The 22,548-nt window shown below is 36.4% G+C and overlaps 1 protein-coding gene across 3 annotated transcripts; it reads left to right on the top strand.

The window, feature by feature from the left end:
• Positions 1-1,384: 1,384 nt before the first annotated feature.
• Positions 1,385-20,605, top strand: LOC107084915 (leukocyte elastase inhibitor-like). 3 transcript variants are annotated; one of them, XM_015374976.1, is made up of 9 exons: positions 1,385-1,518; positions 3,796-3,977; positions 4,310-4,450; positions 5,905-6,022; positions 8,920-9,062; positions 12,884-12,961; positions 13,072-13,161; positions 14,676-14,856; positions 19,955-20,605. In XM_015374976.1, exons 1-9 carry the CDS (start codon positions 1,428-1,430, stop codon positions 20,176-20,178), a joined length of 1,248 nt encoding a protein of 415 aa, XP_015230462.1. In that variant the 5' UTR covers positions 1,385-1,427; the 3' UTR covers positions 20,179-20,605. The 3 variants fall into 3 exon arrangements, with proteins under 3 accessions (XP_015230462.1, XP_015230464.1, XP_015230463.1); XM_015374978.1 differs by lacking the exon at positions 19,955-20,605 and adding an exon at positions 15,119-15,234; XM_015374977.1 differs by lacking the exon at positions 19,955-20,605 and adding an exon at positions 15,126-15,174.
• Positions 20,606-22,548: the final 1,943 nt, after the last annotated feature.

Genomic DNA, 22,548 nt, shown 5'->3' on the forward strand with positions numbered 1-22,548 from the left:
TTAGGACATTTATACAGAGGGCATTTTAGCCAGTCCTCACAAGCTACTTAGGTGTGAATTAGGTTAGGGTTGGGTATACACAGGTAATGGTTAGGTTGAGGGTTTTTGTCAACATTAAGGTAAACATAGAAAGTGATGAAAAAGAATGGAAGTCAATGGGTCTCGACACATGATCTTCACTACATAGAGCAAGCTGAGAATTTGTGGGGTGTTTGTGTTTTACATATTGTGGGGACCATTTTCTGGAGTAATAGCAGACTGTAGAGACCAATTGCTCCTTGTGGGGACCAATGCCTGTTCCCTATGTGTACATTTTTTTTTAGGGTTAGGTTGTTTTTATTTTTATTTTTATCCTACTATAAAAAAAGCTGTCATATGTGGACATTTTTTCTTCCTTTTGGCACACTTTTCTTCTTTGACTATTTGAGCTGATGTAATGACAACATTTCTCCACTGTGAGATCAAATTTTTTTAAATCAATTTTAGGTTTAGGCCTAAGGTGTGAATTTAGTTTAGGTTGGGGTCAGGTTTAGGTATGAACCTGTAATGGTTAGGTGCAGGGTAAGGGTCACGGCTAGACTGTAGAAATGGGTTAGAAGTCAATGGAAGCCAATGGAGTGTCCCCACGAGGATTGAGAAACTTGATTTTGAGTGTGTGTTAGGCCATTCATTTATTACCTTGAGGGGACAGTAATTTACTGGCTATATATACAACCTGAAACCCCTGGGAGTATTGCCTTGATGGTGGGGCCTATCTGATTAAAAAAGGTATGTAACCAACTACAGAAATCAACAGTTATTCATACAGCCTCATACCATATAAAGATGTGTTTTTTTGTTCATCTAGAATATTTTATGTAAAAGGGTTAACATTTTTGACAATTTCAAAAACAGTAAATATCCTAGAATATGTAATTTTCAACAAACAGTGTAGATTGAACCCTTTTAAACACAATGGATGTACTACTATAATCTCTTTGGGATTTTATGAGCTTATGTCAGTAATAAATTATTCAGATCCATTAGATTTATACAGCAACAGTTCGTGAAGTGACATCTGAGTACACTTCACAAGACAGATCCAGCTTATATACAGAGAAGCCAATTTAATGTTTAATCTGTCACATAGAGAAATCAACATTCAGATATGTAGTTGGATTATTAAAGTGTGTCTGATTCGGTCTGATGCTAATTCTGAAAAATAATTATTTTTTAATGTTTCAGTTTTTCTTCCTTCCTCTTCCATTCCTGTTGTAAATAAGCAGTGGAGCCCTCTGTATTCACATCCACAGAGGATGTGTCAGAAGATCCGCCCCTTTTCTTAGAGCCTTCCCTTTGGGGGGATGTTAAAGTAAAGCCTTTATAAGAACAAGTTGTGTCTGTTATCTGGCAGTTCTGATTTAGGTTTGGTTGAACATCCAGAGGTAATGAACTGTTGTGGACTCTTCACGAATAAAACATCAGAGGCAGACACCACTGCCAACAGGAGTGTGGATGAAGAGAGCTTCCCTAAAAGCGGCAAGTTAGATTTTGTTGTTACACTTTTTTCAATTACTATATTAAAACTTTGTTCAAGCTTATAGCTCCCTTCCTCAATGATGATGAAAATAAAAATTATGACCAGTAGCAACTGGATTACAGAGATCTGAAATTCCTTTTTAGACATTTAGACATATTTATTTTTAAGTCAGAATTAGATTTCAGATATCTGAAATTGTCATTTTAGATAGGAGGAATACTATTAAAAATATCTGAAATGCAAATCTTGTCAAGCAAATGTATGTTAAAACGGCTACTTAAAATAAGTAAAGATTTGTAGATATCTGAAATGTAGTTCTTACCAGTACAATTTAAAAAAATTTAAATTAAATTTCTACTGGTAGAAATGAAATTAGTGATATCTATAATACAATTCTGATTAGGAATATTGTTATTGTGACTGGTTAAAATGCTTTAATACTATCTGTAATAGAAATTGGATCTGACATTCTGCCTATTTTATGTTAAAACGGAGTCTCATTATTCTTTTGCAAATATCTAAAACTGCATTTTGGATAGACTTGTTTAAAATTGAGATCTGGAATTCTAATTTAACTAGTCATAAAATAAGTAGTTGATATCTGTAATGACATTTCTACTAGCCGAAATATACTTTTGATGTCAAGAATTGGATTTCTGGATATCTGTAATGTTATATTCATTTTTTATATCTGAAATTTGATATCTATCTTTATGAATAGCAGTAACTCTATTATAGAGATCTGAAAGCCCAATTCACATGATTCAGAAACGTGACATAAATTTTACTAGTAAGAATTACGTTTCAAATATGTGAAATGTTCATTTTAACTAGGAAGAAATGCATTTGAGACATCTGGATTACATACAGTAGTTAGTCAAGCTAATAAATGTCAAAATGGCCTGCCATACTCTACTGTAATACTCAACAGCCATTGGGAAATAAGCGACAACATCATTGAGTAATCACATGATATCAATACGTACTTGACATGTATTAAACACCTTTTGGGGCCTCCCCTCACTAAAGGGCCCAGAGAATCTTCTAGTTCAGGAGGAGAGAAAACAGATAAAGTAATGGCACTTTGCTTTGTAGCTTTCAATAACTTTTCATTATCTGTCTCAGTCAAAGTGCATTAATTTGTGTGGTACAGAGGTAGAAGATGAAAATTTTGAACATCAGGATGTTTAACAAACCAGCAACAAGGAGCAAAAAACGTAGCAGTTTTTCCAAACAATCTTTAAAAGTTGCCCAACATTGTTTGCAAATTAGACTAGTTAGTTAAATGATGACAACAGGCCAATATACTGCATCAATATGTTAAGCTAGTTAACATTTATTTTAAAGGTTGCTACCTCTGTGACATTACTCATTAGTTTTTTGTTGGAATAAACCCAATTTAGTTTTTTTTTTCTGCACAGAGTTTGTGCTCACAATTGCTCTCCACATAAAAAAAAAGGATTTTGGTCACAACGAGGGAGGAGAGTCATGGAGGGAAAAATATCTATGGCACAAAAGTGAATACTGTAAAAATACTGTATATATGAAAGAAACCAGATTGCACAAGTATGATAAATGTATTAATGTATGAAACATTTAACTGGCTTTGTGACAACCATGGACCGACCACATCCCTCACACTTGAGACTTGAAACGCTCTTGTGTCTCACATAAAGTAATCCAGATGTGCAGCACTGTAAAATACAATTTGTATTTTTGAGTATTTAATTGAAGCAAGTTAACAATTACAGTTGGTGATATACTATAACTAGTAAAAAATCACGTAAAGCATTAATTCCCAAAGTTGGGGTCAAAGTCCCTCTTGGTTTCAAATAAATATTAATGTTAAAATGCTTGGAAATGTAAAAAAACAACCACTCTGGTTATCAGTGCTGCTTGTAAGAATTGTTACAACAATGATTTAGTGATTTTGCAGAAATATTTGTATACTCAACTATTTCTGAGTCAACTTTGGTTCTATTTTTTTCTGTCAGCAGCTGAAAAGTTTGGGAATCTTTAAAGTAAACTTTATTCTAGTGTCACAATGTCTGAGAGTGGTTCTTACAGGTTCTTAATGTCCATTTATAAAGCCAAAATTGTGTGTGAAACTGATTAATAATGCACAGAAGATGCATTCTATGAATCTCTATTATAGATGTAAATATTTTAACATTAAACAAAGTCCTTACTGTTACTGTATTACTGTTAGGCTGTTTGAATGTTCCTGCTGATTGGTGTAACTTAAGAATAAATGTTTCTTTGTCTACTCTTATCAGAATACATGGCTTCCCTCAGCCCTCTATCCAAGGCAAACACCAGCTTCTGTCTGGATCTGCTCAGAAACCTGAGTGAAGACAACAACACTGCAAATATCTTCTTCTCTCCTTTCAGCATCTCTGCAGTTATGGCTATGGTGATGATGGGAGCTAGAGGTGATACAGCCACTCAGATATCAGAGGTGAGTTAATCATTTATTAACTTCACTAAAACATTCTATAACTTTGTTTCCTTAGATCTCCCAGTCTGCATGATCTAGATGTTTAGAGCAGGGGTGTTGAAGTCAAACTTGTGCCACTTCTGAATAATGTCTGTAATAGGGATGGCTGCAGCTAGGAAACATTTCATATAACAAAGAGCACACTGCTGGTGTTTCATACCTTTACTCCCATTACATTAGCAGTTTAACTTCTTTGTACCCACTGGCTTTTTTATTGACATATGCTTTAGAGCATCTGCAGGGAAAATGTATGTTTGTCTCCTTGTAAAAGCTCCAGTCTTGTGTGTCTACAGTGCTTGAAAACCCAGGATTGTCAGGGCGAAGTTTACACTCTGTTTGCCAAACTGGTGAGTGTGCTCAACCAGCCAGGAGCTGCATTCGCTCTCAATGTTGCCAACAGACTGTATGGAGAGAAGTCCTACAGCTTTCTGCAGGTGAGGGAGTGTGAACATGCATCAGCATGAGCTAATATGTGGAATCTTAACCTGTTTACTTGCAACACCAAAATTACCAAAGCTGTGTTTTAAAATGCCTGAAAAATAACGAATTAATATAGCAGCTGTTCTTTAAACCTTGGGAGAGTCTAGTCTGTTAAATAAAACCATTATAATTGTGGACATTAGCCTTAATCTGGCAGTATGAGGAGGTATCAGATTTATTATGCGGATGGAACATGACAGATAAGAGCTTAATTACAAGAAAGGCTATCAGTGTAGCATGTTAATTAGGTAAACGTAAAAAATATATTGATGAATATTGATAATAAGTAAAAGTTACTTAGTTAACTTATACTTTCATAGAAAGTGTATGGACTCAGAACGTTAGAGCCAGAAATCAGGCAGACAGACTCAAGGATTTATAGTGTTTATGGACTGCTTGGAAAGTCTGTGGGTCAGCAGCTAGGGCTAAATGGCCTGAACCTCTGTAGAGGGAAAAACACAGGTTAGTGACCAAGTAACTCTGATGGAGGACCATAACGAGTGCGTGAGTCACTAACCTGGGTATAAAGTTCAATCTGAGCCCAGAGGAAGGAGTGGAATCCAGCCGGATGATTTTCCACGGCCCGCAGCGGACACTGCCCAGAGAGTTCATGGAGCAGAAGCCATAGGGGCTCAGAGCCAGCAGACGAGTAGATGCCAGCAGACGAGGAAAAGCAGGAGTTTTCAGAAGGAGAAACCAAGACCAGTGTCGAAGAGGAAGCAGAAGTCAAAGACAGAAGATCAGAGATCCGAAGAGGTACCGTAGGGAAATCAAAGCTGGGGTCGAGAGAGAGATCCAAGGTCTTAAACATGCAGAATCCAGCAGTCCAAAGAGTCTGAAGACTGGTCAGGTAAACAGATCAGAACAGGGTCAAGCAGGCTCAGAGGTCTGGGAGCAGAAACTAGTCAGGATCGGGTAATCAAAGTAACAGACCTGGTACGCTAGAGAACTCTCACCTATGGCTCGAATAATCTGGCATTGATGAAGTTGGAACAGGTGGATCTAATGAAAGGTAATGAAGACTGGGCGGAGATAGGCAGGTGGAAGGAATGAACCAATAATCCAGTCATCAGTGCCAAGCTCATGACAGAAAGTATTTTTGTTTTCCAAAAGAAAAAAGGGAAACATTGCTTCAAGTTGTTTATAAAGCAAGATTCACCTTTATAAAATAAAATAAAGCACAAACATTTCAACCAGGTTTTTTTCATAAAGGACTAATTCACAAATGTTTTACCTCAAGGTCCTTTACATACAGTATGATATAAATCTTTGCAAGGTATTTTGTTGTATTTAGTAAGCCAATAATTAGTATTGGTAGAAAGGTAAATCAGAGGTTTTATGTTTTAGTGTGTAAAACATGTATGGAGACTGAAAAGTTTGTCTTATAACAACTGTTTTTTCCTTTTAGGAGTTTTTAACCCAAACCAGGACTTACTTCAACTTAGAGCTGGAGTCTGTGGACTTCAGAAACAGGAGTGAGGAAGCCAGGATCAAGATCAACAGCTGGGTAGAAGAGCAGACACGAGGTGGATCATGCACACTAATGCCTGGTTCATGTGACAAGATGTTAAAACTGTTGACTGGTTTTCAAAACTTAAGAGTTCCATCACATAATGATCAATATTGCAGGTTTGATACTACATTGTGTGGTGAACAGCTGCACAATGTTGCACAATATACTGCACACAAACACAAATAGTTTTCATCCAGAAAAATTCAGATGTCTAAGGGGAAATTTCTTAAGACCTCTCAATATCAAATATGAGTTCAGGAGTAAATGCACATGGGCAACAAGGAAGAAGCAAAGGAGAAACTGGAGATTTCATTTTTATAAGATAATTTCCAGAAGATGAAGCAAGATATACTGAGATATGTGCCATGTTTATAGGATTGAGAGCATGACATAGGAACAGCAGCATAAAAGGCGTTACCAAGACTACTATTTTTTTTACATTCATAGGCCTGGAAGATCTAGATATAAGTGCTTTTCATTCTATCAAGAACGCATAGTGCAACCGTGGGGATGGAGTGGCAGTTTTTCTTTTAGTGGCCAGAACTGCAGTTAAGTCTGTCTGCCTCAATCCTTTTACAAAAAAATAAATAAATACTGCATTGTTTGGCCCTGGTTTGTTAGAAATAAGTTGCCACAATTGATCTTAAATTTCCCTCTATAGTTTACCATTTTATCTTCCCATTTAGCATAACTTCCACATCCTGTATTACAACTGGTCAAAACGGTCTTTTCCTTGTAACCAAGCACCAACGCTGAATGACATGAGCCCTCAAACCGATTCAAGAGCAAAAGTTATGCCAGGGGAAAAGGGGAAAGCAAGCCCTGAGATTTGAAGCCCCCAGTTTTATATCACCTGGATATTAGGAATCCTGAGTAATTCATCAGTGTGGTTTCTCATTACTCTGGAAGCCCTGTGACAATCAGCCTGAGAGAAACTGCACTACACCTTCAGTCCAGTGGGTGGCAATAATAATAAAAATGGTTTTCCATTTACCTGAAGTACCATTTAGCTATAAGTAGATTCCTAAACTTTAAAAGTTTATTTGACATTTTATATTTTTATCAACTTGAATCGGGCCAAAGTTGATTTTTAATGATATGATTCATTTAATATATCTTAAAAAATGTATACACTTTTTTTTTTTTTTTTAAATAAATCTCACATCTATAGCACAAGGAGAACATTTTTCTTTATCAAAAGATCTTACCTACATTGGCATATATTTATATTAAGTTGAAGCTATATACAATGGATTCCATGGTGGAAGGATTCCCACAAGCCAACAGTCAACTCATGATCTCTATTGCAGCCTTGTCAGCATAAAATGGTCAAAATAAAACATGCATTTATACACACAGATAAATATTTATACTCTAGTAAACAAGGTTTACATGCAAATACAGTTTGTATGAATGTATTCTATTTCTATTATAGAGCTTACATTTTGAGGAGTACTTGTTTGTCCTAAAAATCTTAAAATTGATTTTATGACAAGCGTAAGGTAAAAAAAAAAAAAACATTTAAAGGTGATTGTTGCCGCCAATGCTGTTATTAAGCATTGCAGCTGTTCACCAACCCCTCTCAAAAGTTCATAAAGTCTCTATAGAGGGTTAAACATCCCAAAAAAAAAAGCCCCACTAAGACAAATAATGTATGTAAACACTACCCAGGCTTTTAAAAACCCTAAGTCTCTGAGTGACAATGGAAAGGAAAGGGGGCTAATAACCAGCCGCTTCAACTAATGATCTCTAAAAAGGTTGCAAGTACCCAGTTTGACCCCCACAGCCTCCGCTCTGGGTCTCTGAGCAGAAACCTTAACACCACACTGCTCCGCGGGCGCCGCACAATGGCAGCCCACTGCTCCCCAAAGGAGATGAGTTAAATGCTGAAGTAAATGTCTCCAATAAGAGATCAATTAAATTAAATTATTGTCTATTTTCCATACCTCAAACAGAACCAAATGTAAAGAAACACATTTTGGTTGCTATTCTTCACTAATCTGAAATAAACTCCCAGAAAACAAGAAAAGCTCTGAAACCCTCAGTTGCTTTAAATCAAAATAAAATAAAAACATTTGTTTAGAGTGTCTTTGAATGTGCTATCTAAATATTATAAGATGTAACTTTCATCCCATTTTCTTAATAATTTTATCTTCTTTATCTTTTAAAAGAATTTTTTTTCCCATCATTCTCTTTGCATAGGTTATCCTCTATTTCAATATGTCCTTTTCATTTTCTTTTGCCATCTGTGATGCCTTTATGCCACTGCATTATACTTTGTTTTTTTATGTACATTAGATTGAATTGTCTTGGAACTGAAATGAATCACAACACTTTAGCAGTAATGGGTTGCTATAGCAATAACTATCCAGAGATGACTTCAGTTTAGCGGTAGCTTCCATGCCTGCACGACTCTCGAAGGCGTCCTCTTTTGTTGAACCAAACCCACACTCACTGTACAACCAGGAAAGGTCATTAATGGACATATCTTCCAGACGCATGGTGGGACAACAAGTACTTCAGATTATAACAGCAACTAATGATACAACAGACGTAAGAACAGTAACAAATAAAACATGTAACTTACTGTAATAACCTGGAGAAGATTGATAACATTAACTGGCAGCTTCTAAAACTGAACATGCTGCCCAGTGCATTCTGGGAAAACTAGCCTCTGCTGCCCCAACACACTACAATACATTGGCATGTAATTTAATAACTTGTCCATGTTAGAGGCGAAATTTTTTAAAGTGATCAATTAAAGTGTGCTATGGAGTATACTTTGCAGCATCTGGTTTAAATTTTTCTTTTTCTAGGTCACATGCCCAGTGTATTTACAGCATTAAGGTTATGTTTTTTAAAAGCTGTAGTCTCTTGTGTTTGTTCTCATCTGATCCATTTTGTCACCAGGTTTAATCAAGGACATTCTGCCTCCAAGCACTGTGAGCAACATGACCAGGATGATCCTGTTAAATGCCATCTACTTTAAAGGCACCTGGGATGAACCGTTTAAGCTATGGGACACTCAAGAGTCCGAATTCAAAATCAACAAGGTAAAAATGAAGACAGAAATACAGATGATGAACTCAGTTAACTCTGTAAACTAGGTTGATTCTATGTCTCATGAAGGTTTAGTTCTACAAATTTTCAGTCTGGTACAGTTCCTGTTAAAACCCTTTCATGGTTGCTAAGGATATTCCTTAAAGGAATAGTACACCCAAAACATGATTAGCCTTCATTTTCTACTCACCCCCATGCTGAACAACACTCTGGAGTACTTTTTTGATATCTCAAATGCATCTGGAGATCTGGGAGGCTTCTTGCAGTCTGCTGACATTCAAATAATGGAGGTCTATGGTGCCCGAGACAGAAAGGTCCATAAAAGTCCACAAAAAACGTGTCAATATTCCTCCATACTGCTCGTCCAATGTATTCCAAGTGTCCTGAGTGGGTAGCATCCAGAATTTACTTGAAACGAAGTCATTTAGAATGTTTTTAGAGCATAAACAGTAGTGTATAGGATTTCCTCAAAGCGCGCACCTGCGCGATCACGACGCTACGGAAGCCGGCAGACCAAACCAGATGAAAGTGCGCATTCAGCGTCTGCTCTGCCAATAATGCAAGCGTAGAAGAAGAAATGTGCTGTTTACCTGTGCAAAGAAAGAAACAACGAAAGAAAAATGTCTGAGGACTTCAGTGTTGAGGAAGAGCATGAGTTCTTTGCCGAGCTGAATGCGCTGGTTTGGTCTGCCGGCTTCCGTAGCGTCGTGAACGCGCATGTGCGCGCTTTCAGGAAATCCTACGGTATACACTACTGTTTATGCTCTAAAAACATTCTAAATGACTTCGTTTTGAGTAAATTCTGGATGCTACCCACTCAGGACACTTGGAATACATTGGACGAGCAGTATGGAGGAATATTGACACGTTTTTGTGGACTTTTATGGACCTTTCTGTCTCGGGCATAATAGACCTCCATTATTTGAATGTCAGCAGACAGCAAGAAGCCTCCCAGATCTCCAGATGCATTTGAGATATCAAAAAAGTACTCCAGAGTGTTGTTCAGCATGGGGGTGAGTAGAAAATGAAGGCTAATCATGTTTTGGGTGTACTATTCCTTTAAACCTCAGTATTGCAACTTGATCGGCTGAAAGTCTCTTGATTGATTCAGCCTTTAACTGTTTAAACTAGAGTGGTAGAAAATTAGTTCTTGGTTGTTTTTGAATGCACAAATATCCTGAAAGTTCAGCTGCAGTTGTTGGCCTATTTCACAAAAGCTGAATTAAGAAATTCCAGGATAAATTATAAAGTCGGGTTTGTCTTGACATCATGAATACATCCTGGCTTCGTCCAAAGGCCAAGCCAGGCTCATAGGGTGAGGCTTTGTTAGGTCAGGTATAGCCAGGGTCCAAAATTAACACTCACTACTCGCCCAATGCAAAATTTTTCATTTGGCGGGTTAATGCCAAAGCCAGTGTTGGGGATGTGCTCTGGAGACCGGGCCAGAAGATCAGAGATCCGAAGAGGTACCGAAGGGAAATCCAGGGAGGTGTCAGGAATCAGTTCCAGGTTCTGTAAACGGGCAGAATCCAGCAGGAGTCTGGAGACAAGTCAGAACGGGAACGGGCAGGCTTAGAGGTCCAAAGGCAGAAAGGCTCAGGATCAGGCAATCAGAACACACTTAGATTTAATTTTCCTAATTAAAATAGTAATGTTAATAATTTGTTACTGGCTGTCAATCTATGAAACTGGAGAGCATCTGTGACTCAAGTGCAGCAAATGCAAGATTTGCAGGATGTCCTTGTCTCAAGCTCAATATAAGCAGCCCATGCCACAGTCACTGTTTGAGTGCGCTAATAACTATCAACACAAACACACAAAGATGAAAATATTGTTTTGCACTGACCATGCCATTAGAAGAAAGGCTACGCTTTTATTTCTGAACCATATAAAAAATTTTAAAAAGTTTTTTTTTAATGGTTTTATATATCTCCCCTTTATCAAATAGAAGTATTTTGGATATGCACTGTTTTGAATGAAATTTAATAAAATTCTGAATTACAACTTAATTTAATAAAACTACATTAACTTTTATTGTAACGTTGTTTGCATTTAGCATAATGCCACAGTGAAATAAAGTGTTACTTAAAATTATATGAGCAAATTATACTTTTTTTTTTTTTTTCTGTGTGGCAGATAAAAGTATGCATGGCTTGCAAATAATTTTATGTTCCAGTTGGCCGCTGATTCAAAAGTTAATCTTGGACCCTGGGTGTAGGTAATGAAGCTAAATGAACTTATGCAGCTTAAAGTTGTTCCATATTTGCAAATGTCTGTTAGTATCACTATTGGGACTTTAGAATAATAGATTATTAACATGCCACTAATAAACATGGAGTGGCTGCAAACATTTTTTGCATGTAGAGTGGTAAGATTTAAATATATCTTTTTAACAAAGCAATCTGGGTCTCTGTTGTGTGTAGGTATGTGGTTTTAATGCGGGGCGACTCAGGGTAAAAACCTGGGTACATAATGAATGGCATTTAGCGTTAAAAATGTTATCAATCTGGAAAACTGGCCCTTAACTTAAACAAAGGGGAGGGCTCAGTCCTCGGATTTGGGACCGAGGACTGACCCAAGCCGGTTTGCTTCCATGTTGCTGAAGATGCAGTCAGAATCACAGATAATATAATTCCTATAATAAATGTATGTATTAGACAAGCCTAACAATCGCTTACTTTTACCCGAATGCTCAGATTTTCTGTCAACAAAATAACCCTCATGTGCTCCGGAGGGGAAATATTTTAAAGTTTGTTTGTTCCAGTGCACCCATTGCATTAGGGAATCCTGTTAGGAATACAAAGGAAAAAGTTGTCCAACTGTTCTAAAGTTTTTTTGTAAAATGTGGCTTAAATCATGTTTTGTGCAATACTGTGGAATTCTTCCTTTATAAAGTTCAGTCTTTAGTGGCTGGGGAGGGTTATTAAGATTTGTGTCCTTCCTTTTGATGCCAAATACACAATTCTGATGGTGCAGCGACAAATTTATTTTACTAAAATTTCAGCATGTCCTACTGCAAACAGGAACATACCTCCAGGAGAAAATCTGAGACCCACACAGCTTATCTGAAAAACGGTCAACGCATGGCTCTGTTCTCTGTAGTGCTGAATTGTGGGACCCAGCGGTCCACAGAGGTACATCTCATCCCTAGAAAAGAGGTTATGCTGTTGCAGGTTATTCCTTGGAAAAATGTAAATATGGGCACGCCATTGTAAAGAAAGATGTTTGGAGCTACTTTCACAGCCTGTCTTCATGGATAACACTTTTGCTCCTTTATCAGCAATTTCTCTAACCCTTTCAACACAGCGCTAGTCTATTAAAGGCCTTTCTTTCATGCTTAGAACTCATACAATTATAAAGTTAATAATGGTATAGGCTACCATAATAATCATGTTGAAATGGTGAAAGAAATTTACTATATAACAACATATATTAGTAGTTTTTCATGTAGGCTTATAAGAAATATTAAAACACACAAGAGAGGGAAATCAATGATCAGATACATTGATTTCTAATTTTAACCACTGACTGAACAGTTAAGGCACCAGGATTGAGAAAAAACGGCTTATAGATGGATTTGGAGGAGGCTAGCTGCTAAACTGCTTTCATGTGGCTGAGGCCAAGTAAGACAGGAAATCCAGAAAATTCTAACTTTATACCTTGTTTTTTCAAATAGGAGCCATGTTTCAAACATTAACATGAGTGCATAATTATCCTGTAATTACTTTATAAAGACAGTGTTTGGGATGCTTCTCTGTTACTCAATAAAACATTATTACACTGCATTTATTTTGCTGTTCATCTTTTTCTTTAGACTGAAACAAAACCTGTACAGATGATGTGGAAGGATCATTATCTTCCAATCACCTCCATTCCTGAAGGTAGATGTCAGGTAATTAAACACGTTAAATCAGTTTTAAATTAATTACTGTGAGTTAAAGCCTGGCTGTAATCCTAGTATGTATATTTCTTTATTGTCTGAAACCATCTGCTTGAATCTAGATCCTAGAGAAGCCTTACAAAGGGAAGGAGATGAGCATGCTCATTTTTTTGCCTGATAAAATAGAAGATGATACAACGGGTCTGGAGAAGGTAAGACTCAGTCTAACAGATTGATGAAACTCAATATTTATAGTGAGACATTTGATTATTGATATTCATCGGTGGGTAGAGCTTACAACCCTTGTTGGATTAACCTAAATGGAGCTTTGAAATGAAAGCAGATAAGACAACTGCCACTATATCTCTGTCCTTATACAGAGATTCACACCATCACCTGCACATGGTGCTTGATGTTTGTATTCCTGCTGCGTCATATTTTAGTGTTAAGTTGCTTTATTCAGCATAGTTAATTGATTTTTAAAGGCATTTTTCAAGATTATCTAATCACTTTATGCCCAGTATCTTAAAAACACCAAAGTTACTTTATGCTGGAAGCCAGATGCAGGGCTGGGCATTTATTTGTTTTTCCCTTTTCCACTCTGCCATAAAAATCTTTATCTTCTCAATCTGCTGGTCTAAACTGGTCTTCTATCAGACTGTTTAGTTTCTATCAGAATCTCCTCGAGTTGCTTTAAGCTGCACTTAAAATGGAAGTTACAGGTTTAGTGCCCCTCATGGCTAACAGCTACACAGTTAGCCCTAATATCTACATCTTGAACTAATAATCAGTTTGAGAATCATTAAGTGAGTCATTAAGTGAAAAACCTACTATCATTCTTATCAGATATCACTTTTCCTAATGGTGCATAAAATAGTAATGCACAGTACCTCCTTAATGCATGTAGCACAGACATATGCAATGGTGTCCAGACTGCGTTTAGGCTTGTGTGTCTGGCATGTCACATGCTGCTGGCCGATGTGTCTAAATGAAACATGTTTGAAGCTCCGTTTAAAAAGCTTCTACCTCAATATTGACTGATTGTGGCAAATTGTTGTGTAAAAAATACTACAGTTTTTTGTCAGTTGGAGGCTTTTTGCTGTTGTTTTTTTAGTCTGTTTGGCTGTAAACTACAACTTTTGTATTTGAAAAATACAAAAACTTTTTAATTTGAAAAATATTTAGAAGAGGTTTGGGGAAATGAACCTCTTGGCACATGTTTATTGAAGAGCTTCGGAACCTCAACAGAGCCACATCTAGGGATGTTCATATTTTGTTTATGTGAATGTTAATGGTATGGCTATATATTCAATCCACCTTTTTTTTAATTGAAATTAATCTTTTTTTAAATCATGAAATCTGAACTAACAACTTCTTTGGCAGCTTTTACTGAATTTGCTTATATTAAAATGGTTTATTAAAAACTAATATGTTTGAACTTTGTATAAATCCCTCTCAATGCAAGTAGATAGAGAGAAGCTCTACATAAAGGTGACTTAAATAAAAAGGTTCTGTCATATCTAAAAGCATCTAGCTTTTATATTTTGATTATGTAAATGATATTGAATTAAAATATGCAAATTCAGTATAACTAAAGTTAACCAGCCAGCAAAGAGTTTTAAAGGTTATCGAAAAAGCTAATCCAATGAAAGAAAGGTTAGCTTTTCTATTAGCTTTTGTCTGATTATCAGATGTGTGTTCACAACTGTTTTTGTTTTCCATCAAGCTGGAGAAACTTCTCACCTATGAGAAATTCATGGAGTGGACTCATCCTGACAAGATGGAACGCCAATACGTTGAGGTGCGTCTCCCTCGATTCAAGATAGAGCAGAATTATGACATGAGGAAAACCCTGATCAGTATGGGCATGGAGGACGCTTTTGATGAGACAAAGTGTGACTTATCTGGTGAGAAAAAAAATAAGTTTCTCTAATTACAAGTTTCAGAATTCTGAATATATAATTTTCATACTATAATAGCCAGTCTATGTAATATGCTGAACGAGTGAACTGTTGATCGATTGCACTAATTTACCTGTGTTCAATATAATTCATACGCTCATCAGATGCAGAATTCCCAGGTTACTTAACTTAAATGGGATAATTAGAGCATATGGCCCAGAAGATCGAGAAACTCACGTCTAACATTTGTTATTCATTTCTCAATGAGTATAAAGCAGTGTAACTTCAGCATGCCTTGAGCGCAAAGGAGAGACAATCGTGCAGAGCCACTGTCCGTCCTCTCACCACGCCTGGCTGCAATGTGCTGTTCCCCTCCCTCCTGTAGTGAGTTCTTCACCCTTAAGGTTTTCTGCCCGCTTCTCTTGGCAGGTCTGTAAGACAGCTGATAGGCTGCTTCCAGGCACACCCACAACTCCACAGGTGGCCATCATCAAGTTAATTGTCCTTAGAGTCCACAGTGGATTAAAACAGTAAAATCATGCAAATCTCTAACCATGTTGCTTCATCTGTTCCAATTTGTATGTTTTCAAAACAAAAACAAGGCTTTGTTGGGCTACCGTTTAAAACCTTGAACTTAACGCTGTTCCTGACCTTTTGAATTGAAAAAGCTTCCTGGATGGGAAGCGAAAAGTCTCAAACTTGGAAGCAAAGTCCAGTGGATTGTTTTTAATTTTAAATTTTTTTTTTGGCATGCAATAAAAAAAAAAAAAAAAGAGAAATCATGCACAATCAAAAATATTTACATAATCACACATTCAAATTAAAACTAATTTCCCCTGTGAGACATGTCCAGCTCCAACATCAGCTCCACCTCTGGTTTGACTTTAGGGAGCAGACATTAAAGGATCCGATAAAACCTTCAGTGCGGTGTAGCATCATCCTCAAGGAGATATTTATGCTCAAGCAATGTAGTGAAACCTTTTGTTTGTGTGAAAAGGTCTGTGTCAGTCACTGAGTATCTATCGCTGACCAGGCTGGAGTTCTTACAGATCCACTGTCATGGATTTGTTTTTTTTTCCTGGGAACTCCTGTACACTGTCCTCTTCTGCTTCACAAATAAAGAGCTAAGGCTTAGATGTTTCAATAGTTGGACCTACTTGGTTGAAGGACAGTGACGCTCCCTCAAATGGTTCCCATGGAAACATCTGCTGCTTATCTGGTGTGTAGAGGTCATAGATGACCTTATTCACACATCTTATGATCTTATAAGGGCAGTGGTGGAAAGTGAAAAAAAAAGAAGTACATTTACTGGATTACGGTACTTAAGTACTTTTTCAAAGTATCTTTACCGTAATTTTCTGAGTATAAGCCGCAGGTTTTTTATGTTTAATTACCATATGGTTCGTGCACAGAGAGGATTATCAGGAAAGCTCCTATTTATTAACATTTCAACACAATTGAATTGAGACAATTCTTCCTGCTGGCGTCTCCAACGTCTCACCATTGACTCGTTGATTCCAAGGTTACGTGCAGCGGTTCTATTTCCTTGGTTTACTGCCAAATTGACTGCCTTTAACTTAAAAGCTGCATCATATGCATTTCAACGTTTGTTTTCCATAATGAAGGTGTCACACAAACTGTCTTGCGCTCGCAATGTCCGTCTTTCTCGGAGTCTGCTTCTGCATTCCTGCGCGCGCGGCTACTTGTGTGTTGAAGCAAATGTGACGTCAACATGGTGGATGGTAAAATCCATAGATTTAGGTAGCGTATTACCCTAGTGGCCGTTAGCTGAAAAAGTCCATAGATAAACCGCATTGTTATAGAAGCCGCAAAATCAAAAAATGGTCGAAAATTGGGAAAAAGTCATGGCTTATAGTCCGAAAATTACGGTACTTTGTACTTTGTAATTTTTTGGGACGTTCTTATAACTTTCACTTCACTACATTTCAAAGTCAAGTATTGTACTTTTTACTCAACTATGTTTTGAGGAAGCTGTTATTTGTTACCATTTGCCTCAGCTTATCTTTATAATCCGCTGTTGCTGTTTTTCTCGCTTGAATTCAATTTCAACTGGCAAGATACTAACAGCCCTTGGGAGCAAATTTGAACACCACTGTTTTAGAGATTTGCATGAAATTCCACAAATCCATAAAACTATTTGTAGTTTGAAAATTCTAATAAGGTGTTGGTTATTGTCATGCGGCCAAGTTGTTCAGTTGGATGAGTTCCTAAAGCAGAGTTGTAGTTTCTTTGTGGTAACCAATTCAACCTTAAACCTCTCCATCATGAAATCGTGAGAAGAATAAAGAAACACCTTCTATCTTTTTCTGTTTGTTTTTAAATAAGAAATAATTATCAAAATAGGCATTATTTTTGTGGCATTATTATGCTAAAGGTCTTTACAGGTGGTGCAGCATTTGTAGCAGACTGGTTGTATGCATTAATACTTCAGATCGTTTCTGAAAGTTAAAGTTTTTTTAGAATTACTCTAAAAAAATATACATAAATATTCTGATATTACAGAAACTTATTTATACGTTTGAAAGTATTTTCAAAAGTGAGTACTTCAATAACTTAGATTTTTGACTGAGTAACTTTTACTTCTAGTTGAGTAATATTTGACTATGAATATCAATACTTGTACTCAAGTACTACCACTGAGTACTTCCTTTTTCCACACCATGCCATCATTCAGCATGTAGTTTCAAACCATAACTTCTGACACCACTTGCTACATGCTAGTCAGGAGGTCAATCAGTCTTGGAGGAGGGACCCAAAACAGTTTAAAGGAACAGACTTACAAGAGTTTAAGCTGAAACTTCTTCAATTTTTGTTACTGCAGCACATCAACCAAACCACACCAACCACAGCACAATGACAGACAAGCTTCTTAGATACAGATGGAACTAAATTGGAAGAAACCTTTATAATAAATAACGGAAACAAGAGTATTTGTTCTAAATGAGCAGCTAGTGAAGAGATACATTTACATGTACTAATCAAGACAAAACAGAAATTTTCAATTCAATCCCATCAAATACTCAAAACTTCATATAGAAGACAACATACATAATGTCAGGTTTAATCAATGATGATTATAAAATTAATGCGTGCTTTTGAAACATCTGTGCAGTCAGGAGACCATCTTGCCTTGTCATTCTGATGGAGCATCTTGTCTTTATGAACTGATCAATTGTTCTGTCAGAACAAATACTGTTTTGTAATCATGTGCTATGCACTGTTCATAAAAGACAGCTGCAGGAGGGGATTCGGAGGAGGAAAGCTTGAAGTTGAGTTGGGCTTTTCCTTCCGCTCCTGCAGAAGCTGCTTGAACCTCTTTCCTGTGCAGGCTCAATTTCTATTTATTTGAAAAGTTATTTTTCCTGAATCCAACACATAAGACTAAACCCCTCCTTCAATTCTGATGGTGCGGTCCTGTGCATACCTGCTCTGAAAGGGAAATGGCAGAGGAGAGTATTCAAACTGACTTTTCATATTTCACCACTCTAATATAAGCGTTTCATTTTACGTTAGAGTGTAGCAACTAAATATTCTAATGTTAAATCAGTTCCACGTTTAAAGGAAACAAGATGAGGCCTGTCAAACAAGGCACTCCCCAAAACAAATCTAATTTCGAAATAAACTAAATAACAAAACCAGAATGTGTTTAACTGTTATCTTTTACTCACAAATATAAAGATAACGGGTTATTTTTACAACCATCCATGTGCCTACTTTGACATTTTATGAACTATATTAACCTAAAAGTTACAAAAAGAAATACAGCAATTAATAATTTACAACTATATCATAATTAATGAGGATTAATATATGATTGTTGCTGTTTTATATAATTTTTTAATGTTTTGTGGGGTAGAGTTTGTCTCTGCAGTCCTTTAGGAGTCTTCTATGTAATCAGTGATAAAGATCAACTGCTCAACCCATTTAATGTTTATACTGTGCATAACAATAAATTCCTTTAAACGGCACCGAAGTATAAATATGTGCATAGTTTTATTAGCAACGGCCTCATGAAACTCTGCTCCATCTTCAGTGATTTATTGCTACAATATAGAAGTATGTTCATTTTGATCATTATAGGTTCACCCTGAACCACTTTGGTGCCCGTTTGTTTCCGGCAAACCTCCTTTGCACATTGGTCACCTCTGAAAATTTGCCACTGTTGTCAAATTTTTGTCCAAATTCTTGTTTCATATCATATTTATGGTTAATTAAGACTTGCACTGGGAGGCCACAGTGCAGTTACATGAGCTGGCATGAAGGTGAGGTAAACGGTCTTTAGGTATAAATTGGCTTTAAAAACAGACAATTGTTTGGGCAGAACACATCATGACACTTAAGTCTCACTCTTGTCTTTTATTGAAACTCTGCAGATCTTTCTTAACACTGACTGACTACTGGCTGCCTTTAATCATGACACATTCTCAGGGTTAATGATTTTACTTGCATGGTTTATATTTTTAAATCCTGAGATCATAAAGTCCTGATAGTGTTTTCTTTCTGGAAAAGTGTAACCCCTTTTTTATTCTGTTGTAATATTTATATTACTTTTGTTATTTTTCAGCTTTAATACCTCTTTATACCCAAAAATATAAAATTCTAAAACATGTTATCTTTATTTTAATCTAGTGCAAATTAGTTGTCAATGTTTTCTGATGGGTAGACCTTTTATTTAATACTTTGATTTATTTATAAATAAATAAAAAAAATCCTCATATTACAAAATTAAACCTAAATTGTTTAACATTTCAAAACATGGAAAAGTAACTGCATGCTTAATTTGGCTAGTAACGAGTTACTTTCACTGAGCATTCACTGTTACTGAGTTACATTATTGGTGGCATAAGTATCTATAACTAGCAACTTTTTTAAAGTAACTTTCCCAACAGTGACAACTGAGATGCTAATTAGGGAACACGTGGGAAAGATGCAGTTTTTTTTATGGTTCTGCTTTACTACTCATATTCCCATAAAAAGCATCAGCTCCGAGTGTGCAGTTTAAAAAAAGTAACACATATTTTGGCTCTACGCACACATCAACTAATATGGTAGTCATTTAATGTTTCTGTCTGCTCTGGTACAGGTATGTCTGGCAACAAGGAGCTTTTTCTCTCTGAAGTCTTCCACAAGGCTTTTGTGGAGGTCAACGAGGAGGGAACAGAGGCTGCTATTGTTTCTGGTACTGCAATAAATCTTTGTTCTAGAGAAACTCCATTTTTTTGTGCAAATCATCCCTTCCTTTTCTTCATCCGCCATAACCCCACCATGAGCATTCTCTTTGCTGGACGCTTCTGCTCCCCTGAATGATATCCATTTGCTTTAAAGTGAACACTCTCCTGGTGAAAGGTAAGGGGTGATGCAGCAGTAGCTACATTCCTGCAACAGTAATAGAAGTATGATCTTAATTCAACCTTTTTATAGAGAAAGTGCCTAATTGCTGGCTTAATCGAGTGAAATGGTTTGAAAAACACCACTTCTGTTTTATTTGCAGAAACTAACCTGGGTAACTGCTACATAAACACTATGTCTGACATTCTCAATGCATAATCTGGACATTGACAGGAAACTACTGCTGTGTCTTAAGAGCATGTGATTTACTATCATAGGCTTTGCTATTATGCTGACATATTAAAATGTGATCGAATGTTTAAAGATTCTGTACAATAAACCATTACCTGAGCAAAATGAATACTTTGTCATACTTCCTGTGAATCTATTCAACTCTGTATCTTCTCTTTGGGGGGCTCTAAAACCTTTAAGCCTTCCAAACAAAACGCCTTCTTCAGAAGTAAACTCAGACTATTAAGCGTAATAGTAACAAGCACTTGAAAACAGCAAAAGACAGCAGGCTAGTAATTTTGAATTGAAATGAAAATGAATAAAATGTTATTGATCCCAAATAGATTTTAATAGTTTTTCAATAATTTAGTTTGTAATTCATATGTATCTAATAAATAAATATAGGGAGATATTTATGTATATTTCTAATGAAATAAAACCGACTTGGTCAAATGTTGAGATTAATTTCTAAAACAGAAAAAATAACCGACCAATTGTTTAAAGCAACACACTTTCTAGGAACGCTGCAATTTCCCTGGTGTAAATCCCACTAATTGGCATGTTGCTTCTCAAAAATAACCTTAGCCCTCCATGGGTGCTGCACGGCAGTGCACTGCTCGATAAGGGATGGTTTAAGTGCAGAAAACATTTTTTTTGTGAATGCCACTGTTGTCCTGAAAACAATGTAGGCTAGGCTGATCGTTGACAGACTTTTTGGGAGAAATCTGGTGTGATTGAGAGAGACGGCATCCATCCCATGTTGAATGTGCAGCTTTTCTTTCTAGGAATCTGACCAGATCTATTAATCTTCCAAAACCTTGACAGTCCAACATGCAGACCAGGAAGCAGGGTTGTAGTATAAAACGCCTCTCTGCAGCTTCTTTACTGTTAGACAATCCAAACATCCAACCAGTGTCTTGTCCACGGCCAGTATCAGATAATCGTAAAGTCTAAAATCATGTTGATCTGATTGAAGTTAACATGAAAAGAATTGAGAAAAAAAGTTAAACCAGGTAGGGTCAGCTGATGCCCATGAATCACCTGCAGAGGACTGTTAATAAATTGTTAATCGTTGTTTTTAAAGATTAATAGTTAATCAATTTTTCATATATTAACAATTAATTGACAGCAGAAACACTGTGGTTATTTGTGCACATCAATATATAAATATTAAAGGTGATAGATACAGAATTCATGCTCTTTTCAGAACTAAATTTAGAATTATTTGGGGTAAAGATAAAATGATGTGCCTCTGCAAGTCATCTAGGAGTCTTAAGTGAAATCATAGATAAATAACTACTTTAATAATAACATAAAAATTAATTAAATGTGGATATTAGTAGATTTAAATATCATTTTTTTGCAGAATGATTATTTATAAAAGTAGGTAATAACAATTGAAATATGTTTACCCTGGAACTCAAACCTGAAAGAATTTTGACCTACAGTATACCTTTTATTTACACAGCATAGATGTTTAAATATATGCATCTATTTGTAGCAAAGGCTGCAGGAAAGTATAGTTTGTCTTTATTTAGAAAATATGAATGTTGTGCTTGTTCCTCTTGGAACAGTGTAGATTGACCCTGAGGTTCTGGTGCCTTTCGGCCACCCCTCAATGTTCGTTTGTTATTGACTGGACACCCCTATTAGGATTTTCTGGCTACACCTCTGCTCCCTTCCTACACACATTAACACAGAAAACCTTTTCCCAAATACAGATTTATTAACATAATATTAAACTTCCAGTTAACTCTTTGCTGGGCTATTAACATTCAAATCAACTTCTTAGTAAATACTAAAAGAACAAGGTAAACATAGCAATGGAAGAAGGAACAGATAAAGAAACTCATTACATATGCAGTGGAATCCAAGTTAAATGAGATTCTGTATGTCTAAGAACCATGGAGAACCAAAATGTATTAAAAAAAAAATTAGGCCCCCAGCTTTGGCATTTCAAAGGAACATATTAGAAAAACAACTAATTAAATTCACATTACTCTGTGGAGAAAATAAAGATTAATTCACAGCGTCCTCTACACCAGTGGAAATACCACCTTTGATCTTCATCTATCAATCTGTTTTACAAACGGTCAATAAAAAGAAAAAAAATAACGT

This window comes from Cyprinodon variegatus, unplaced genomic scaffold (assembly GCF_000732505.1).
Source record: "Cyprinodon variegatus isolate N-32 unplaced genomic scaffold, C_variegatus-1.0 Scaffold111, whole genome shotgun sequence".
Taxonomy (NCBI): domain Eukaryota; kingdom Metazoa; phylum Chordata; class Actinopteri; order Cyprinodontiformes; family Cyprinodontidae; genus Cyprinodon; species Cyprinodon variegatus.

Bases quoted from the DNA above. Each gene is read 5' to 3' on its own strand.
- LOC107084915 (XM_015374976.1), top strand. From the start codon at position 1,428: ATGAACTGTTGTGGACTCTTCACGAATAAAACATCAGAGGCAGACACC. The intron at 3,978-4,309 runs GTGAGTTAATCA...GTGTGTCTACAG, and splicing joins CAGCCACTCAGATATCAGAG to TGCTTGAAAACCCAGGATTG. The intron at 9,063-12,883 runs GTAAAAATGAAG...CTTTTTCTTTAG, and splicing joins CCGAATTCAAAATCAACAAG to ACTGAAACAAAACCTGTACA.